This window comes from Grampus griseus, assembly GCF_964374135.1.
Source record: "Grampus griseus genome assembly, chromosome: 12".
Lineage (NCBI taxonomy): Eukaryota > Metazoa > Chordata > Mammalia > Artiodactyla > Delphinidae > Grampus > Grampus griseus.
In genome coordinates this window covers 51,253,944-51,272,592 of record NC_139006.1, presented here as the reverse complement: position 1 = coordinate 51,272,592, position 18,649 = coordinate 51,253,944, and the positions used below count along the sequence as shown (strand labels likewise).

The 18,649-nt window shown below is 49.2% G+C and overlaps 1 protein-coding gene across 3 annotated transcripts in view; it reads right to left on the bottom strand.

The window, feature by feature from the left end:
• Window positions 1-17,756, bottom strand: part of FHOD3 (formin homology 2 domain containing 3) — a 494,140-nt gene extending 476,384 nt beyond the window's left edge. For all 3 annotated transcript variants that reach the window (XM_082667774.1, XM_082667775.1, XM_082667777.1), the window contains exon 1: window positions 17,488-17,756. In XM_082667774.1, coding sequence (XP_082523900.1) covers window positions 17,488-17,652 — 165 coding nt within the window. In that variant the 5' untranslated portion in view covers window positions 17,653-17,756. The remainder of the gene's footprint in view (window positions 1-17,487) is intronic.
• Window positions 17,757-18,649: the final 893 nt, after the last annotated feature.

The window sequence follows — 18,649 nt, the reverse complement described above, 5'->3', positions numbered from 1 at the left end:
TGAGGCTGAGGGGGGACACCGGGATTCCTCCACAACACAGCCTCGAAAGCTCGAGAATAAAGAACAGTCAAATAACTACAAACAATGACTTTTCAATGAAGGGTCCTTTCTGCGGGCAGTGTTTTCAAAAGTAATTATACTCTGAAGTCCAAAGACTCAAATAACAAATTCTTCTGACAAAGGGTAATTTGCCCGATAAGTAAAAACCTCCTGACAGTCCTGCTAAGGAGAGGGGCAGGTAATCCTCTGCCAAAAAGCCTTCCCACTTCTAGGAATTTATTCTAGCAAAATGAAAACTTATGTTCCATAAAATCTCTACACAAATGTGTAGAGCAGGAAAGGGGGTGTGGCGTGGCAGCAAAGAGATCAGCCTCCAGACCAAACGTCTACAGCCGCTTTGTATGTAAGCACTGAAAACTGGAAACAACACAAATGCCCTTCAACAAGTGAATGGGTAAACAGAATGGTACATCCATTCAATGGAATACCACTCCTCATTAAAAAGGAATGAACCAGGGATGCACCCTTAGGTGGATCTCAGGGGCATTACGCAGAGTGAAAGAAGCAAGTCTCTGAAGGTTACATACTAAGTGGTTCTATTTATATGGATGGCATTCTGGGAAAAAGCAAAGCTATAGGGAGAGAGAACAGATTCGTGGTTGCCAGGGATGGGGGTGAGGGGATGACTAACTACAAAGGGGAAGCCCTAGAGAATTCTTCTGGTTGCTGGAATTGTTCTGTATCCTGGGGTAGTTACAAGAATCTAGGCATGTAGTGGTACATAATCTACAAAAATATCGAATCACAATATTGTACTCCTGAAGCTATTATAATAAGTCAATTATACTTCAATTTTTTAAAAGCCTAAACATATGTTAAAACTCAAAGGATTGAACACCAAAAAACAAAAGTGAATTTTACTGTATATAGATTTATTTTTTATTAACTTTTTTTTTTGGCTGTACTGCGTGGCATGTGGGACCTTAGTTCCCTGACCAGGGATCAAACCCATACCTGCTGCACGGAGTCTTAACCACTGGACCACCAGGCAAGTCCCTAGATTTCTTTTTTAAAAGTTCACAAATTCTTTGACACTCTTCCCAGGAAACAATGGTGTCTAATTCCCCTGCCCTTGCATGTGGGCCAGGCTTGGCGACTCCCTTCTAAGGAGTACGATACAAGGAGAGCAATGGTTTAAAAAAGCGATACGACATCCCCCGGCCCTGGCCCTCACTCTTTGGAGCCCTGAGCAGCCACATAAGAGGTCTAGCTACCCGGAAGCCACCATGCTAGAGAGTCCTGATGTGAGACCACAGAGACATAGAGAGAGATGCCCAAGGAGCTCCCAGTTATTTGCAACTTCCCAGCCCGGACACCAGGCTTGTGACTGAAGAGCTCCTGAGTCCATCATCTGGCTGCAAACTCAAGAGAGACTCTGAGCCAGAACTGCTCAGAGCTGCTCCCAAATTCCTGGCCCAAGGAACTGTGAGTGATAATAAAAATGTTTTAAGCAACTATGCTTGAGAGTGACTTGTTCACAGCAATGGATAACTAATATAGGCACATTTTTTGAGCAACTGCCATGCGACAGACACTTTCTCATATATTATCTTGTCTATTTTTCATTCATTTCATCATTTACCAAGCACTTTCTATATGCTAAGGGCTATCTATGGAATGGAGAGAGAAGTGCTGGAATCAGACTGTGAGGGCTGAGAGATGGGGTCAAAGCCAGGGGGTGATTCTTGGTTTGGGCAGCTGGCTGGATGGTGAAGTTCCACACTGAGGCAGGATGGGTCTGTGGGAAGATAACACGATGCCTTCCATCTAGACACAGTGCACCTTCAACATCTGCGGGACCCCCGAGAGGAGCTGTCCAGGGGGCAGCTGGGTAGTTGGCCTCAGGACCAGAGAGAGCGCTGGGCCCCTGATGCCAACCAGGGGGTCGTCAGAAAGCCCTGGAAGCCGCCCAGGAAAGGAGCTCCACTACAAAGAGAAGGCCTGGTCCTGGAACAGAGCCAACGTGCAAAGAGCAGGAGGGAGCAGAAAGTTAGAGGAACAGAGGGAAGGTGGATCTCTCACCATCAAACTTAGAACAGCGAGCATTCCTCGGAGGAGATGACCAGAAACGGCAAGTGTTGCTAAGAGATTAAATAAGACAAAGACTGGAAGGTGTCCACGCCGTGAATGACAAGTGCCTCAGTGAGAGCAGTATCGCTGCACTGGGAGGGAGGGTGCCGGATAGAGCAGGAGGGAAAGTGAGGCAGACGGTAGGGCTCAGACAAGGTCTAAGGCTCAGGTTGCACAGAGGGGTGAACGTGGAAGAAAGATGGATGCAGGGAGGAGGGGATTTCTGGATAAAGGAGGCATTAGCCTATCTGAAGGCTAAACGAGGGATCCCAGAGGGAAGCAGTGGTTGAGGGTCCGGCGGAAAGGGGCCTGGCCGGTCCAGGAGAGGGGACACAGCTCCCGTTAGGAAGGAGAGCGGGCACATGGGGGCAGATGGACAGGCGGGTGGGGACAGGAGCTGCGTCTGAAGGTTCTGCTTTGTCTCTGCAGTGGCAGGCAAGGCAGGGAGAGGGAGGCCAGGGAAACAGGAGCACGGCCTGCCGGTGCCCACTGGGCAGCGGGACTGGAGGCCACGAAAGCCAAGTGATGCCAACATGCAAGAGTAGGATCCTTTTTTTTTTTTTTTTTTTTTGCGGTACGTGGCCTCTCACTGCTGTGGCCTCTCCCGTTGAGGAGCACAGGCTCCGGACGCGCAGGCTCAGCAGCCATGGCTCACGGACCCAGTCGCTCTGCGGCATGTGGGATCTTCCCAGACTGGTGCACGAACCCGTGTCCCCTGCATCAGCAGGCGGACTCTCAACCACTGCGCCACCAGGGAAGCCCAAGAGTAGGATCCTTTTTTTGGTTTTGTCCATGACAGCCCCATAAGGGAGATGCTGTGTTCAAAGATTTGAGGAGAGGGCGTGCGGAGCGTGCGGGCTGGGCCGGAACTGGGGCCCACCCCATTTCACCCACCCTTGGTTTCACTCATTTTGGTTCCTGTGTTGGCCCTAACAGAGTCTGACACTGAGCAGACACCCCATGAAAGAGAGGAAGGAGGGAGAAAGGGTCACATCTTAAACCCTCATGGGCTAACACCTCAGCCCACCAGGAATCAGCAGCAAGTGGGGCCCTGGACTTCGGGACAGCCTGTGCCCTGGGCCCAGGCCAGGCCCCTCCCGGGCGGCTTGTTTCTGATGCTTTTCCTCCTCCCACGCATCGGTCATAGATGGTTTTGCAGTTACTGCCTGTCCATCCCTCTGCCTCTCTTCTTTGCCCTGGTTTTCCTTCCCTCAATTTTTCTCTGTAATCATTTTCTTCCCAAATTTGTTATTTATCTCCTTTTCCCTTCCTTCTCCTTTGTTTCCACTACATGGAATGGAAGTAACTTCTGAAACAGTTTTGTGCTCGCTGTTTGTACCAGCCCAGCCCCGTGGCCCACAGCTGTAGGTCACCACCTTCCGGCCTGCCACTCTCACTCGCCCAGAGCCGTCGTACCTGATCCCAACGCCCGTCCCATCTGCTTCTCACCTGCATGGAACACCCTTCCCCTTCCCTTCCAACCACTCACACCCCACCCACTCTCTCCAGGAGGCTTTCTGGACTGTGCAGTCCACGTGGATTTCTTCCACTTCTGACTTTTCTATAGCCCAGGTTGCTTACATCACACTTAGACGTGAGTCATATGCTGCCTTCAGAGGTTACTTCACTTTTTGTTATGTTTCTGACTTATTTCCCCAACCAATCATGACAATAAAAGGGTTAATTATCATGTCCTGGGATCAGTGGCATTGATAGAAATAAAGCTTCCCATTTAGCCAAGCCTGCTCCCTTGTAAAAAATAATCACCAGGTGGTTACGTGTGACGTCTATGAACTCAGCTGAAATCTCCCCCTGATTGTGCTCGTCTATCAATACAAACTTCCCTGGGTGCCAGCATATGTTCCTCACACTTACCTCTGACAGACTGAGGCAGGGAGTCCTTGTGGGAGACTGTTGGGCCTGAGGTCAGAAGATGTGTACCTGAGCTCTAGCCCCGCCACCTTTGTGCGTCAGTCCTGAAAGCAACATAATTTTCGTTTTCTGAACTTGGAGACAGGGCCTAAATGCCCCATCTCCCTCTCCTGCAGGGTTGTGTGAGGATCAGCCAGGCGAACCTATGTCCCAGTGCCTTGTGAACTGCACAGACACGCCGGGGCTCTGTTCCTGGCGTATTCGGTGATGAATCACCGTCCACAAAAATGCACCCAGTTCTGGGAACAAAAAACCGCTCATATCCTTGACTATTGTTCTGGACAGGATGCCCAACAGCTCTCTTTTCCCTGCCCCCAGACAGACACATGGAACTGTTGAACTTGAATGCAGGACCCCAGGAAGACTGGACAGCCTCTTCCACCTCCGGGCACTGGTCATTCAGACACTAGCCACTCGGGACCTACCAAGTCCTACAGAAGCCAGAGGGCTGGTGATGTACAGAAGCTGTGATCAGGAGCCAGCCCGAGCACTCCTGTGACCTGCAGCTAGGATCTGATACAGCAAAGGGGTAACAGATCCCCCTTAGGTGAGTGCCATCACCTGAAATAAAATCTCCCCAGAGCCTCCAAGGTTGGCAAAGGGCTGAATCTCCCCAGTGGAGAGAAGGGCGGTTGGACTCCGCGGGTAGCACTCCAGTCTCCCAGATCCACCCCCTGCTCAGAATTTCCCACTGCTCACAGCTGCTGTGGCCACCTGGGCCCCCCGCACAAGCTCACAACTCTCTTCACCACATAACTGCCACGCTCAGCCTGGGCAGGAACGGTAAAGGAGGCCTGCAGAAGGCTCAGGTACAGCCAGGAAAGTGGGAGGCGGCAGCGCTTCCCCATCTTGCACTGCAGCCCTCAAGCCTGGCCCCATGGAGCAGACCTCATGGCCCCCACCCAGGAGGGCCCCAGGCTCGTGCCCGCCCCTCCAAACGCAACAGGAAATGACCCTGACGGATGGCGGGCCTTCTTCTGCCAACCTGAGGATTCCTGTCCGAGGACCTAGCCTGGGCCTAGTGCGGAAGAGGCCAGAATACAAGGATTTGAGACTCTGAAAAGCTGGTTATGCCCCACTCGCCCGCCGTTTGTGAGGGAAATTATAACATGCAAATCATGTTTATGGATTAGGAATCTGACAAAGGTTTGAGGATATCTTCTATTCTTTTTTTTTTTAACATCTTTATTGCAGTATAATTGCTTTACCATGCTGTGTTAGTTTCTGCTGTATAACAAAGTGGATCAGCTATACATATACATATATCCCCATATCTCCTCCCTCTTGCGTCTCCCTCCCTCCCACCCTCCCTATCCCACAAAGCACCGAGCTGATCTCCCTGTGCTATGCGACTGCTTCCCACTAGCTATCGATTTTACCTTTGGTAGTGTTGCGATCATCATGTATGTAAATATATACTGCACTTTTTTCACTTAAGCTTCTTTCAGATAGTCAAAAACTACTTACTAGGGCTTACTGTGTATCAGGCGCTGTTCTAGGAACTCTGAACTGAACGGTGAGTTGAAATGCACTTCCTGCTACTGAGGGTTTACAGCTGGTGGGAAGATGGTGACATGGGATGAAATAAGAACCAGAGTGTCACAAGTGGGAGGGGGCTAGGAGCACAGTCTGCACAGACCAAGGGGGAGGGCTGGCAAAGCCCAGCAGAGGTGAGCCTCAGACATGGTCTCACTCCAGGCTGGAGGATGGAGGGGCAGTCCAGGGAGAGGTAAGACATTAAACTACCATCCAGGGCAGCCTCTTAGTGAAACTGCAAGCATTTTAGCACAGCCGGGGCTCGGGAGGGGCGGGGTGGGGGGAAGGACAGTCGGGGCAATGTGGGAGTGGCAGACGAGAGGCCAGGTCCCAGAGAGCCCTGGGTGTCCTTACGATGAGTTGTGATTTTATCCTGTCAATAATGGGGAAGCACCAGAGTAAAGGAGGAGGAGGTAGGGAAAGTAGGTTGGGGGATGGATCACTTTTATCTGGAGTCGGGAGTCCAAATGAGAGCCCGGAAGACTCGGCAATGGAAGGGTGGGGACTGGATGGGTGCACAGGAACCAAGGCTGACAAGACGTTCTCATGGTGTCTCCAACGAATGAGATGCAGAAGGGGCGTGGTGAGCAGGTCTGGGGGAAAGAAGTTACTGGTCCCATCTTTAACGTTTCTTACCTACACGTCCGCATGTACAATTTCGTGCCTCATGCAGGGTGTTATGAATTGAATGTGTCTCCCCAAAATTTATATGTTGAGGCCCTACCCCTCAATATGATGGTATTAGGAGGTGGGGCCTTTGAGCGGTCACTAGGTTTAAATGATGTCATGAGGGTAGGACCTCCATGACAGGATTAGTGCCCTTATAAGAAATATAAGAGACACCAGAGCTTCCTCTCTGCCATGTGAGGTCACAGCAAGGAGGTGGCCATCTGCAAGCCAGAAAGAAGGGCTTCACCAAGAACCAAATCTGCCAGCACCTCACCCTTGGACATCCCAGCCTCCAGAACTGTGAGAAATAAACGTCTGTCGTTGAAGCCCCCCCAGTCTATGGTATTTTGTTACGGCAGCCTGAGCTGACTAAGGTATGAGTTATTTTAATAGCTACCCAATATTCTAACCATAATAAAACATAATGACTTAATATCTCCCTTGTTGTTGGACATTTTTTAGCTTTTCATTATAAAACAATCCTCAAATATCTTTATACATATAGTACTTTCATCATTTTTATGTATCTCTTCAAATAATTCCTGTAAGTAGGGTCACTGGGTCAAAAACAATCATTTTTATGACTTGTGTATATTGCCAAGTCTCTAGAAAGAGGCAGGGTCATCGACTACACTACCCACAGGATATGAGTGCCTCTGTTTTCTCAGAGCATTAACAACTAACGAGATGTATCTTTGTCTTACTGATATCATATTGTTATACTGAACATTGAATACGTGCATTCATGAAATGTAATCGATCTAACTTTAAAGTACAGTCATGATTTTGTCCCTCAAAATAGGGAGAGGCAATGGCATACATACACATAATTTATTCAAGGTTTTAACATCTTCTCTGAGTACCACCGGGTTATCTTCCCAGAATTCAAATGTCACTCTCTGCTATGACACCAGCTGCACCTGCAAGAAGGAGGTAGGACTGGAGCTGGGCTTCCCATCCTGGCCCAGGTCTTCAACAGTCCTATATGGACTTAGGGACCATCCTCCCAACCATCGCCAATGCTTAAAATGGGGGAAACTGCTCCCATCTAAGATGAATTCTTTACCCTTCTACTCAGCAACGAAACATCTAATAATTCATCTTAAGGAAGCAATCAAAGCATAAAGATTATTTTTTCTGCAAGTATATATATAAAACAGCATTATCTGCATTTTTTTTTACTGGCAACTGACTAAACATCCAATGGTTCATTCATTCATATATTCATTTAATGAAGATTTATTAAGGACCAACCACAGATAGGAAGGGTGGGAGGGAGGGAGACGCAAGAGGGAAGAGATATGGCGATATATGTATATGTATAGCTGATTCACTTAGTTATAAAGCAGAAACTAACACACCATTGTAAAGCAATTATACTCCAATAAAGATGTTAAAAAAAAAAAAAAGGACCAAGCACAGGAGAAATAAACATTGAAGAAGACAGAGCCCTTTCCCTCACAGAGTACGGGAGCAATGCTTACATCTGGGCCATAGTACATGCACAGGCTGGATCACCATGTTGTCATTAAAGATGATACACTCCAAGAATATTTAATGACTTGGGAAAGTATTCAGATATTTATATTTTTATCAAACATTTAAAACATTATAAATGTTTGAAAACATTATATATTTTAATTCTGGTAAGACGCAAAAGTGTTAAGAGTGGTTCCCTCTGGGTAATAAGGCAATGATTTCTATTTCTTCAGTGTGCTTTTCTGTAGTCTCAAAATTTATACACATGCTCATTCTGTGATGGGAACAGATGCTTTGTCTGTTTTATAAGGGTAGACTCCTTGCTTCCTGGCCTTTCTCTTATTGAACCTAGTTTTGTTAGCCGTGATCTCTCCCCAGCAATGTCTCCCTGATTCCACACGAACAGTTTAAGTTCACAGTAAAATGGAACTGCAAGTGTGAAGATGCCTTAGGGTACCAGACCATATACATATCAAGATACATACACTGATTTGAGTAATAAAAGCAATCCAGATGACTCAGCTTTAACACGAAAAGAAAGCAGCTTTTTACTTCTGCCACCACAGGGAAAAGTATACAAACTTCCTGCAACTCCCTCCAGGCACTATCTGCAGGTCCCAGGTCCCAGGTCACTCTACTTACCAAACCCTGAGGTCATGGTTCTTCTGCCTTATCCATCCTATTTCCATCCTCTTGGGCTCAGTCAGCCAGTTGATGGTCCAGACCCACTTCCATCCCCATCTGTGGGGATATGAGGATTCACCTTTCCAGGTGAAAATCAGGGACAAATAAAGAATAAAGTCTAGCAAATAAAGTTCAAAAATGGATAAACGCCATACTTGAAAGGAGGGGACCAACTGCTCTCTATCATACACGAAGAAGCAGCTAGAATGTGTTTGACCAGAGGCTTTACAGAAGGGACTTCTGCATGGAGACAGCTGGGGTAAGGAGACCGCTCTTTTTTCCCTCCAACTCTAAAGTGTGTGATAATTCACTCGTTCAACACCTATTTACTGTATACGCATGATGTACCAAGCACTGTTCCAGGCTCTAGGGCTACACCAGTAAACCAAGCAACCAACCCTCATGGAGCAGCAGGCCAGCCACTCAAGGGCTTCGGAGTAACCCTGAATGGCAGGGGGCCTGAGTGAGGTTTTAGAGCAGAGGAGTGACATGCTCTCTCTTTCCTCTTTAGCCAATCACACAGGCCTGATTCCTGAGCTTTTCCCTCACATTAAAACCCACTGAATGGGGGTTTTCCTGGTGGCGCAGCGGTTGAGAGTCCGCCTGCCGATGCAGGTTCGTGCTCCGGTCTGGGAAGATCCCACATGCCGTGGAGCGGCTGGGCCCGTGAGCCATGGCCACTGAGCCTGGGCGTCCGGAGCCTGCGCTCCGCAAAGGGAGAGGCCACAGCAGTGAGTGGCCCGTGTACCGCAAAAAAAAAAAAAAAAAAAAACACTGAATGGACCCTATCTCTAACCTTTTACTTTTTTCCTATTAATGGCCATGTTCCAAGGCAAGGAGGGAACCTTCACCCTGCCCCATCAAGACTTGCTGTAAACTACAGTGAGACAGTGAGAGGGGTGTTAGACCAAGAACACACTGCTAGATAGGGGAGCAGGGAGGCCAGAAACACCCCCTCGAGGCTGTGGATGCAACGGAAGTCGGGGAGGCAGTGGAGACTGTGCTCCGAGTGACTCAATACCCAGTCTTCAGTCGGCTGCTTCCCCGGGGGTCCAGCACCTGCACCCCCCAGCTGCCTGCAGCCTCCGTGATGAAATCAGAGGACCAGACGGAAGTGCCCTCACAATGGTCATAAGGGTTAAAAGCTAGGTTCCCAGGCTGAAGCACAATTAATAGTAAATTTTGTTTTCATCTAATAAAACTACAGATATGGGGGCGGGGGGGAAGCACTGCTTAAACCAGCTGTCTCCACCCCAGAACCACCGCTCACTCATGCTTTTCATGAATTGTGAGGGATGTTACCATCAACTCTGGATTAATCAATTATAACCAGGGGAGGGTTGGAGAAGGTGACCTCAAATCACAGATAAAACAAAACTCCCCCTAAAGTGGTATAAAGTGTCATTGGTATAAACTTCTTTAGTCAAAATTGTGGCCAGTTTTAGGCAACCGGGTGAATGGCTGCAATGCTGTGTGTGACCCTAGTTGAGCCAGAAGGACCTCCTTCTCATGTCCTCTCTGAGGACCCACTGCTCTGTCTCCAGCCTGCTCTAAGCACGTCAGCATCTGACCACTCAGGAGTGTTTGCTCATCAGCATTTTCTATGAACCCCAAGCCACTCTTGGGATCTGATAAACCAGTCAGAAGATGCATCAGTTAGTTACCTTCTATTCTGAGAACTTCACAATAATCTTTGGCTTGTCCTGTGCACTCTGGTTAAGACCCTGGCATTTCATTCCCTGCTGTAATACCAGCGTATGAAGAGTCCAAGTAGCCTAATCAATAACAAAAAAGTCTTCTTCTGGGTTTTCCTCTTTCCAAGAATGCTAAAAATATTTGATGAGGTGACCCACAAACTAATTTTTCTGTGTCATTCTTGCCAAACCTAGGAGTATTAGTCTGTATTGAATTGCAAGTTCTTTAACATTTTCCCTTTTCTCAACATCTTCAACAATTTTGAGATTTCTTTTTTTCTAACATTAAGTTCTAAACATTTTCCCTTGGAGTCCAACTTTTTAATTTCTAGGCTCCAAATCTAAGTGGGGAAGAGAAGGTATGTTTCCAAGTTGTATATAGATACAGTGCAGATTCTGTTTGTCACTACGTGGGTCTAAAAATAGACAAACTTCTGGGTGTATAGATAATTTTGCTGATGTGTGGTAACTTTATTTTTTGAATGAGCTAACATCAAAAGTTGCCCATGATGCTGAGTGCCAAGGTATACAATCAACTTACATTTTCATATGCATTACAACATCACTGCATTCACTGCATTCTGAGATCCTCTCTCGAGGCATACTGAAGATGGAGGCCAAGCTGACTCACTAGGAATGGGGCACAACCCCGGGGTGGCCAAGCAAGCATGTCACAGCCTCCAAGAGCCACTGGGAAACTGAGCACTTTTATATTGATATCGTTAATTATAGCCTTAGCAACTTCTCAGTTTAGTGATAAAAATTTAGATGCATGTGCTCCATGTATAATATCTCTACCCTAACACTTTTTACTAAACTAACAGTTTATGTAACTGATGATTGCTGAGTTCATCATTGGAATTGACTGAGCCGAGAAAGATACTCTGAACATGAAAAGACTGATGTCCTACGTTTGTTTTTCAAAAATCCTAAGAAGAACACGACTGTCAGGGTAGGAAGGAAGGTATCAGTGGAGGCACTACAAAAAATTTACTGATTGGCCATCTCAGCCACAGCAAACACACTAAGGACACACGGTGACACTTAATGAAAGGACGCTGATCCCAAAGGGAACATCAGAACTCATAACCTAATTTTTTAGCTCTTTTATTTAAAAAAAAAAAGTTCAACATATGCAAAAGTACAGAAAATAGTAATAATGACTCCCCCACAGACCTATAATCCAGCTTTAACTCAAATTCTATCTTGTTGCCTCTATACACTCACCCACCTATTTACTTGCCCCTCATCCAAGATAATTTTGAAGCAAATTCTAGACATTATATAACTTCATCTGTAAATATTTCAGTATTTATCTCTGAAAGATACAGACTTTTCCTTAAACATAACACAGTAGTATTATCACACTTTAATAATTTTAATGTTAAATATCTTTATTAATTTTGTTTTAATTTTTTATTTTTTTATTAATTTAACTTCAACAATGTTTAATATCAAAAAGTCACTATTCAGGTTTCCCCAATGGTCTCAAATATTTATTTACAATTTTTTTTTTTTGGCCGCACAGCTTATGGGGATCCCCGACCAGGGATTGAACCCACCCCCTTGGCGATGAAAGCGCGGAGTCCTAACCATTCGACCACCAGGGAATTCCCTACAATGTGTTTGTTTGAATCAATGTCCAGTTAGAGCCACACATTGCAATTGGTTGATATATCTCTTAAATCTCTTTTAATCTAAGGTTTCCTTCCATCTCCATCTTTTTTTCCTTTACAATGTATTTGTTGGTAAAACTATAATTTCCCACAATCTGTATTTTGCTGATTACATCCCTGTGGTGAGGCTTAACATTCACTATAACTTAATTTCCCCCATTCTTTCTTACTTAGTTCAGAACAAGGCACAGAAACACATCCCAATAAAATAGCTAAAACAACAAAACAAAACAAAAAGCAGTCTGATTGTCTCTGGAAAAGACCAGATGCTGACAAACCCAAGACTGAAAATGCCCCACAGACACGGAACCAGCTACATGGATTAGAAAGCCAGGTTTAAATCGGGGACATTCCTGAGCTGGCCACAGTAAACAGGGCCATCACCTGCAGGTGACACAGTGTGGAGGGTGCAGGAGTGGTGACTGTTTTCTGTCTGAGGACAGAAAGGTTTCCAAGGTTCAAAAGTTTCATCTTCAGAGAGAAATAAACCATGGAGGGGAAAGGAGGCTGGGGGAGGGGTGCTCCTGAGTTGGCCTTAGCATGTTAATCAGTTTTAAATCTGCCACCACTAAAAACTAACATTTCAGAGTCCAGAGGAGGGCAAAGGCAGTCCTGTTGTTTTCCAGAGGGAAGCAGGTTGGACTCTGAGGACAAGAGGCACAGACTCCCAGAGCTTCTACACTGGAAGGACAACCAAAGCACAACCATTTAAGTCACAAACTGTGACAGGCAGCAGCGTGAAAAGGCAATGCAGTCAGCCCCCTCCCCCCACCCCTCCCCCTGCACAGAAAGCATGTGCTCTGCTGGTTTTCTAATAACGGGACACAGTTGGCTACAAACCCTGGAGGAAAAAAAGACTTGACCTTAAATCCCAGCTCCTCCACTTAAAAGCAGTGTGACCTTAGATAACCTGCCTAACCTCCCTGTGCCTCAGTTTCCCCATCTGTTAACTGGAGATACCATTGTCTGTCTGCTAGAACTCTCGTGAGGGTCAGGGAAGTTATTCGCTGAGGCCCACAGTACAGTACCCAGCACAAGCTCATTATATGTTAGCCCTTTGCCCCCAAAGATTTCTACCAGGCCACCCCAACCCAAACCCTTGCCGGGAGCCAGGACAGCACCTGCTGGATGTCTAGCTGCGTTACCGATGCGGTCTGTGGCCATGCATGAAGCAAAGCCAACTGACCCATAAAGGGTTCAATCCCATGATCCTGATCTCAATAGCACGGCTCCAACCAACTGAGCTAATTACGGTACAGTTGGATTCGACTCAGCTTGCACGGAGACACTCTTAGCTGTTCATACAACATTCTTAAACAGTTTTGTCCTAAGATGCTATGTGACACAACACACTTGCCAACTTTACTAATGACCTCATCTTTAAAAAATCTTAATGTAATGTAGCAAACAGATGTGTCCCTTAAGAGGATTAAGGTGGAAATTCATTAGAGCAATAATACCAGTGGATTTGTGTTCTAAAACTAACACCCATCAATCAACTTAGTGCACACTCCACCTTAGCACTGCTCAGCTTCCAGGAGAACCCTGGAGAACTGGACAGCCCAGGTCTTTACCCTCGAGGAAGTTATCTGTGAACAGGGGAGACAGAGAGAACCCTCCTAGCCCTGTACTGAGTCTGATCTAAATGACCTCTAATCCATGCTGCTCAGACTGCAGTGTGTACAGGAATCACCAAGGCATCTCGGGGAAATGCACATTCTGCTTCAGCAGGTCTGGAGAGGCCTGAGAGTGCATTTCTAAGAGCCCAGGTGATGCCCAGCCCACACTGAGAGGACCAAGGTTCTAATCCTCACAGCAACTGGCTATCTGACAGGTGGGATAGCTGAGGCAGCAAGGGAACCACAAAGACAAAGGTAGTGAGAAAGGAATGAACAGGGCACAGTCAAGGCTAATCCAATGAGAGCATGGAACTCTGAAACGTGGGCAGGCTGCCTGGAAGGAAAAAACTCAAGACACAAAAGTAGTAGAGTCATTAAGGACTCAGACCTGGTGCCAAATGCCAGCTCTGGAATGTCCCACTCGCATGGCCCACCGACTTTTTTATGCTTTGAGCTCTTCTGCTGTGAGATGCAACAGTACCAGCACCCGACCCACGGGGTGGCCGCGGGCTTGGCAAGATGATGCGTGTCTGGGACGGTGCTTGGCTCGGGCACGTGGCCAGGACCTGGGAACTGTTATTACTCTACTCTCTGGTCCGCACCAGCCACGGAAACATTCCCTGAATTAAATTACTAGGTCATAATTGCTGTTTTGACACGCAAGCTAGTTACCAGTTTTTTGGTACCACCACAATTCCAGTTGTGCCTATCAAAAAGAAGCAAGAATCCTTACAGCCTTCACTTTTGGTGTCAAACAATCCAAAGACATCTAAGCTTTGAAAGGTCTAGGATTCTATTAATTCTACTGCACAGTTTTTTCTAAATTATAAGTCCTGTAATTACAATTATTTTTCTTCTTAAGACACTGAACCAGAAATAAACACCTGTTTATGCAGCATTTGAAAACAAAAGGCCTCACATAGTCCAGATAAAACATATAACCACCAAAATAAACATCTCCCTCAGTGAGAATACGGTACCTGTTCTGACCTTTCTGTTATCAGACTAATCATTTATTTAATTATTCTCTTAGAACTACTATAAAAGGCTAGGGTGGTTTTTTATTTTTCCGTCTAGCAGCTTGGGGAAAAAAATGATAAAGCATTATAAGCACATGTTGTTTTCGTCCAAGACAATGGTTTAAATGAACAACTAACTTCAAATGGAGTCAGCAAACATGAGATAAATGTATACATATTTCATTAGGTTAGGAAAAGATGCATAGACTCAAGTTTGGGCTGGAAAGGACCTAAGAGGTTAACCAGTTCAAAGGTTCCCAGCACAGGAGAATCTCTAGGGGAGCTTTACAGATTAAGACCCTCTGCAGGGGCCTTTTAGGGGGCTTGTTATACAGGTGTGTTCACTTAGTGACGATTCATCCAGCCGCTCACTTAGGCCCTGCACGCTTTGCTGTGTGTGCCGTCTCCTTCAAGCAGAAGTCTACACCCCCAGGCAGGACGGCTGAGGATGCTGAAGTGTCTGCATGTTTCACAATCACGCTTCTCCCCTCTCACCACCCAGAACGCCCCATGCCCCAGGAACTCCTCCTCTTGCCAGGCTGGGCTCCACGGGACATGGAAACCTTACCCATGGCAGGGGCTTGCCCATTCCCTCACTGTTAGCTAATTCACAGCAGGGTTCGTAACTATTTGTTCCCACCTCTGACTGTGAACCCTACCAGGCTGGAATTCTGTCTCAAGGCTCTTACTCATGCTTGTAACACCTGCCCCAGGCCAAAAAGTACCTGGCCTAGGAAGCTGATTCAGGAAACTCCCCAAGTTAATGGAATGGAAGCCCGAGGAGATGCGGCTTCTGCCCACAGCCAAACAGCTGGTCCAGGGAGCAGAACAGCAGTGGAGTCTCAAGCCGCACAGACAAGGTTTGAATCTCAGCTCCGCACTCGTAACAGAGAAACTACGTTATTTAATTGCTCTCTGCCTCAGTTTCCTCATCTGTAAAATAAGTATAGTAAAAGTCTGCACTTCACAGACGTCTGTAATATTAAATGAGATCCTGCACTGACATCCCTAATAGAGTACAAAGCTACATACCAAGTGCTCAAAACTCACTGGCTCTTTCTATCGCAGATGCATCATCCAATCCAGTAGATTCCCTGCTGGAAATTAACTAGCATTTTACAATATAAATGTGCACCTAGGCACATAAACGCCCTGAATTCTCCTTTACAGAACGCTGCTAACAGAACTAGCCAATCGGTCGGCTCTAGATGTGAAAAACAATGCCAAACATCTGACTATACTGCAAGGGTCTGCAGGCAAAAGACTCAGACTGAGCATGGCTGGGCCCCCCGCAGGACAAGGAGTCAAGGGTCTCTGTGGGACGTATTTGGGTTCCATTTATTCTACAAGGGCCATCTCAGAAAGTCCTGTGAGCCAGGGCAACTGCTGTGCTGTGGCTTCTAGGGGGTCGGGGGCAGTGGAGGGGGTGGTGTAATGCTGGAGCATCAGGATCTCCTACGAGACCAGGAACACTGGATCAAGGCTATGGGGCTATTCCATGGAAACATAAAAATGTACTTCAGGTTCCAGCTTGAAAGGTCAGCCGGTGTACATAGGGCTTGAAATCCAAGGAAAGTACTTCAAGGTCACAGGACCACAATTATGAGTCTTCTGTGGTTTCAACAAAAGATCACTGTAATCAGAGACCATAATGAATGAAATAACCATGATGCTGAGGAAGCCCTTCGAAAACTCTTAACTGAACCCACTGGTTGAGAAGAACCAAATAACTGACAAAAGTGATTCTGATAAGCTGAGTCCACAATAAAAACATCATTCTCCCAATCCAACCTTTTACGGCCAGAGAGGTTCCCAGGAGCAGTGACTGTATCCATCCTGCACCAGCACAGAGAAAAGTAGATAGAACTGCCCCATTCCTCATTCCTGAAGACAGGTTACTCATTAAGAAGTGGCGTTTGGGGGTGGGGGGTGGGAGAAGCAGTGATATAATAGACACCACTGCCAATGTTCACCAGTACCCACACCAACCTCCCTATTACCAAGGCAGGTGAACAGCATACAGAAGTCTAAAAAAAATTTTAAATCGATTTTGTTCTTTTTGGCATCAAGGGTTATCTCTTCCAAATATTTATCAGTGTTGATCCTCAAGGAATAAATCATCTACAAGCTCTGATATGAACCCTAAGCCAACAAAAAAATGTACGGGGGAAGTAATTCTTCAAGGTGCAGTCACTAAGTGGGAGGAAGGGCTCTCCTGGGTAACTAAATGCTTGGCTTTCAACGCCCAGCTCTTCGCAGCACACACTTTGCAAGATGCCTGCCCTGAAAAGGGTTAAAAAAAAAACTATCGGGTGGACTGAGAAGCCATTCTTCCCAGGGGACACTCATTTGGGGCTCTGTGCGCGCGCCGCCCCTCCGCGCCCCCGCCCCTCCTCCCACAGCCACTGCTCCTCCAAGGTCCCCCAGGCCACCTGCTTCTTCTAAGGAAAAGGGGCTGCTCCGAGCACTATCGTAGCGCGCGGGCGGCGCCCTCCGCGGTGCCCCGCAGAGGAGGAAGGAGAGGTGTCCCCGGGAAGCGTGCTTTGTCGCGAGGGTCGCGCGGCCGCCCGCAGCGGCCCCAGAGGCCTGAGAGGTTTCGTCCCGCGCGTCGCTCGGGTCTCCTCTGCGAAGGACCAGAGCCCCCCGGGGCCCGGGTTCTTTCCGCGCGCCGCTCGGCGCCCGCCCGGGTGCGGGGACCGACTGCCGGCGTCCGAGCCCCACCCCGCCCACCCGGCCGAGCGAACGGCGCGGCGTGGGGAACCTTCTCCATCCCGCCTCCGACCGGCGCCGCACCTGTTCTGCCCAGTCCGCCGCCCCCCCCCCCGCTCCGGGCCGGAACGCGGGGCTGTCCTCCTCGCTGGCCTAGGAGAACCCGAGCCAGCCGGCGGGCGCCCGGACCCCTCTGCCTAACGGAGAGGGGGGAGGTCTGCCCTTGGGCGCTTGTCTCTCGGCTGCGCCCAGCCCAGCTTGCCCGTGGCGACCCTACCCCGGCGCGCCCCGCAGCAGGGACTGCGTCCCGGGGGCCCAGCCCTCCAGCGCCGGGCCGTACCTTGTGTGGCGCCCGCAGCAGCCGGTGGACCCCGGCCAGCTGGGTACCGAGCGCGAGGTCCTCCCGGAACGTGAACAGCGGCGGCCGGCTGGGCTCGGGGAAGTTGGTGCTGTTGAAAGGGTCCGTATCGTCCAAGAACTGCACCCGGCAAGCCAGCGTGGCCATGATGCATCCCTGCCCCGGGGGGGCGCGGGCCCCGGGATTTGCGGGGCCGCGGACCGGGACGCCGGGGTCACCGCGAGCTGTGGAGGCCGCGGCCGCAGCTCGCTGGCTCGCGGGCTCACAGGCTCCGGCCGCGGGGGGCGGGGCGGGGGCGGGGCCGGCGGGCCCCCTCCTTCCTCTCGCTCTCCGGCTCCTCCCCTCCGGCGTCCCCCTTGTGCCCGCCCGGCTGCCGCCGAGACCCACGCGACCCGCCGCGTGGAACAGGAAAGGGAGGATGGCTCGTGCAGTATCCGCTGCCCTGCGCCAAGTCCGCTGGCGGCGGCGGCGGGGCGGAGAACCCCCCGACCCCCGGCGGGCAGACCCCAGCAGCGCGGACACCGCCTGGGCCACCGGCTGCACGTGCGCCCCGAGACCGAGGGAGCCCCGGCCGAGCTGCACCCCTCGGGGCTCGGGGAACCGGGGTATGGGGGCGGGGCGGGGGCATAGCCGTGCCCTGGCTGCTTATCCATCTGGGAGAGGGCTTAACTCTTTCCAGATGAAGGCGGCGGCGGCCGGGCTCCCGCTGCCTGGACTCGGAAAACCCCAGCTGGGCTCCAGGAGGCGAGGAAGCCGGCCCCCGGCAAGCAAGCGGGGTGGTGGCAGGCACCTGGAGCCCTGGCGAGGGTTCCGGGGGAGGTTTCCCTTGGGGAGAAGGAAACTACAAAGGAGGAGGGTGAACCGGCGAACCCTGGTAGCTGTTCTTAAGAGACAAGCCCGGGGGCGCCAGGCGGGAGGCCTGGGGAGCTGCGAGGCTCCGCTTCGACACCCCAGCGCCAGGCCTGACGCCCTGGTTGACCCTCGGCATGACTGCGGCCTCTTAGCCAGTTAGGTCTTCGAAAGCCCTAAACGGAGCTAGTGGGGCCGCGGGGGGCGCTTCCGGCGAGGTCACCGAATTGCACGGAGCCGGCAGAGAGCTAGGGACCCGCTGGCAACCGAGGGACTTGCAGGGAAGGTTTGCAGC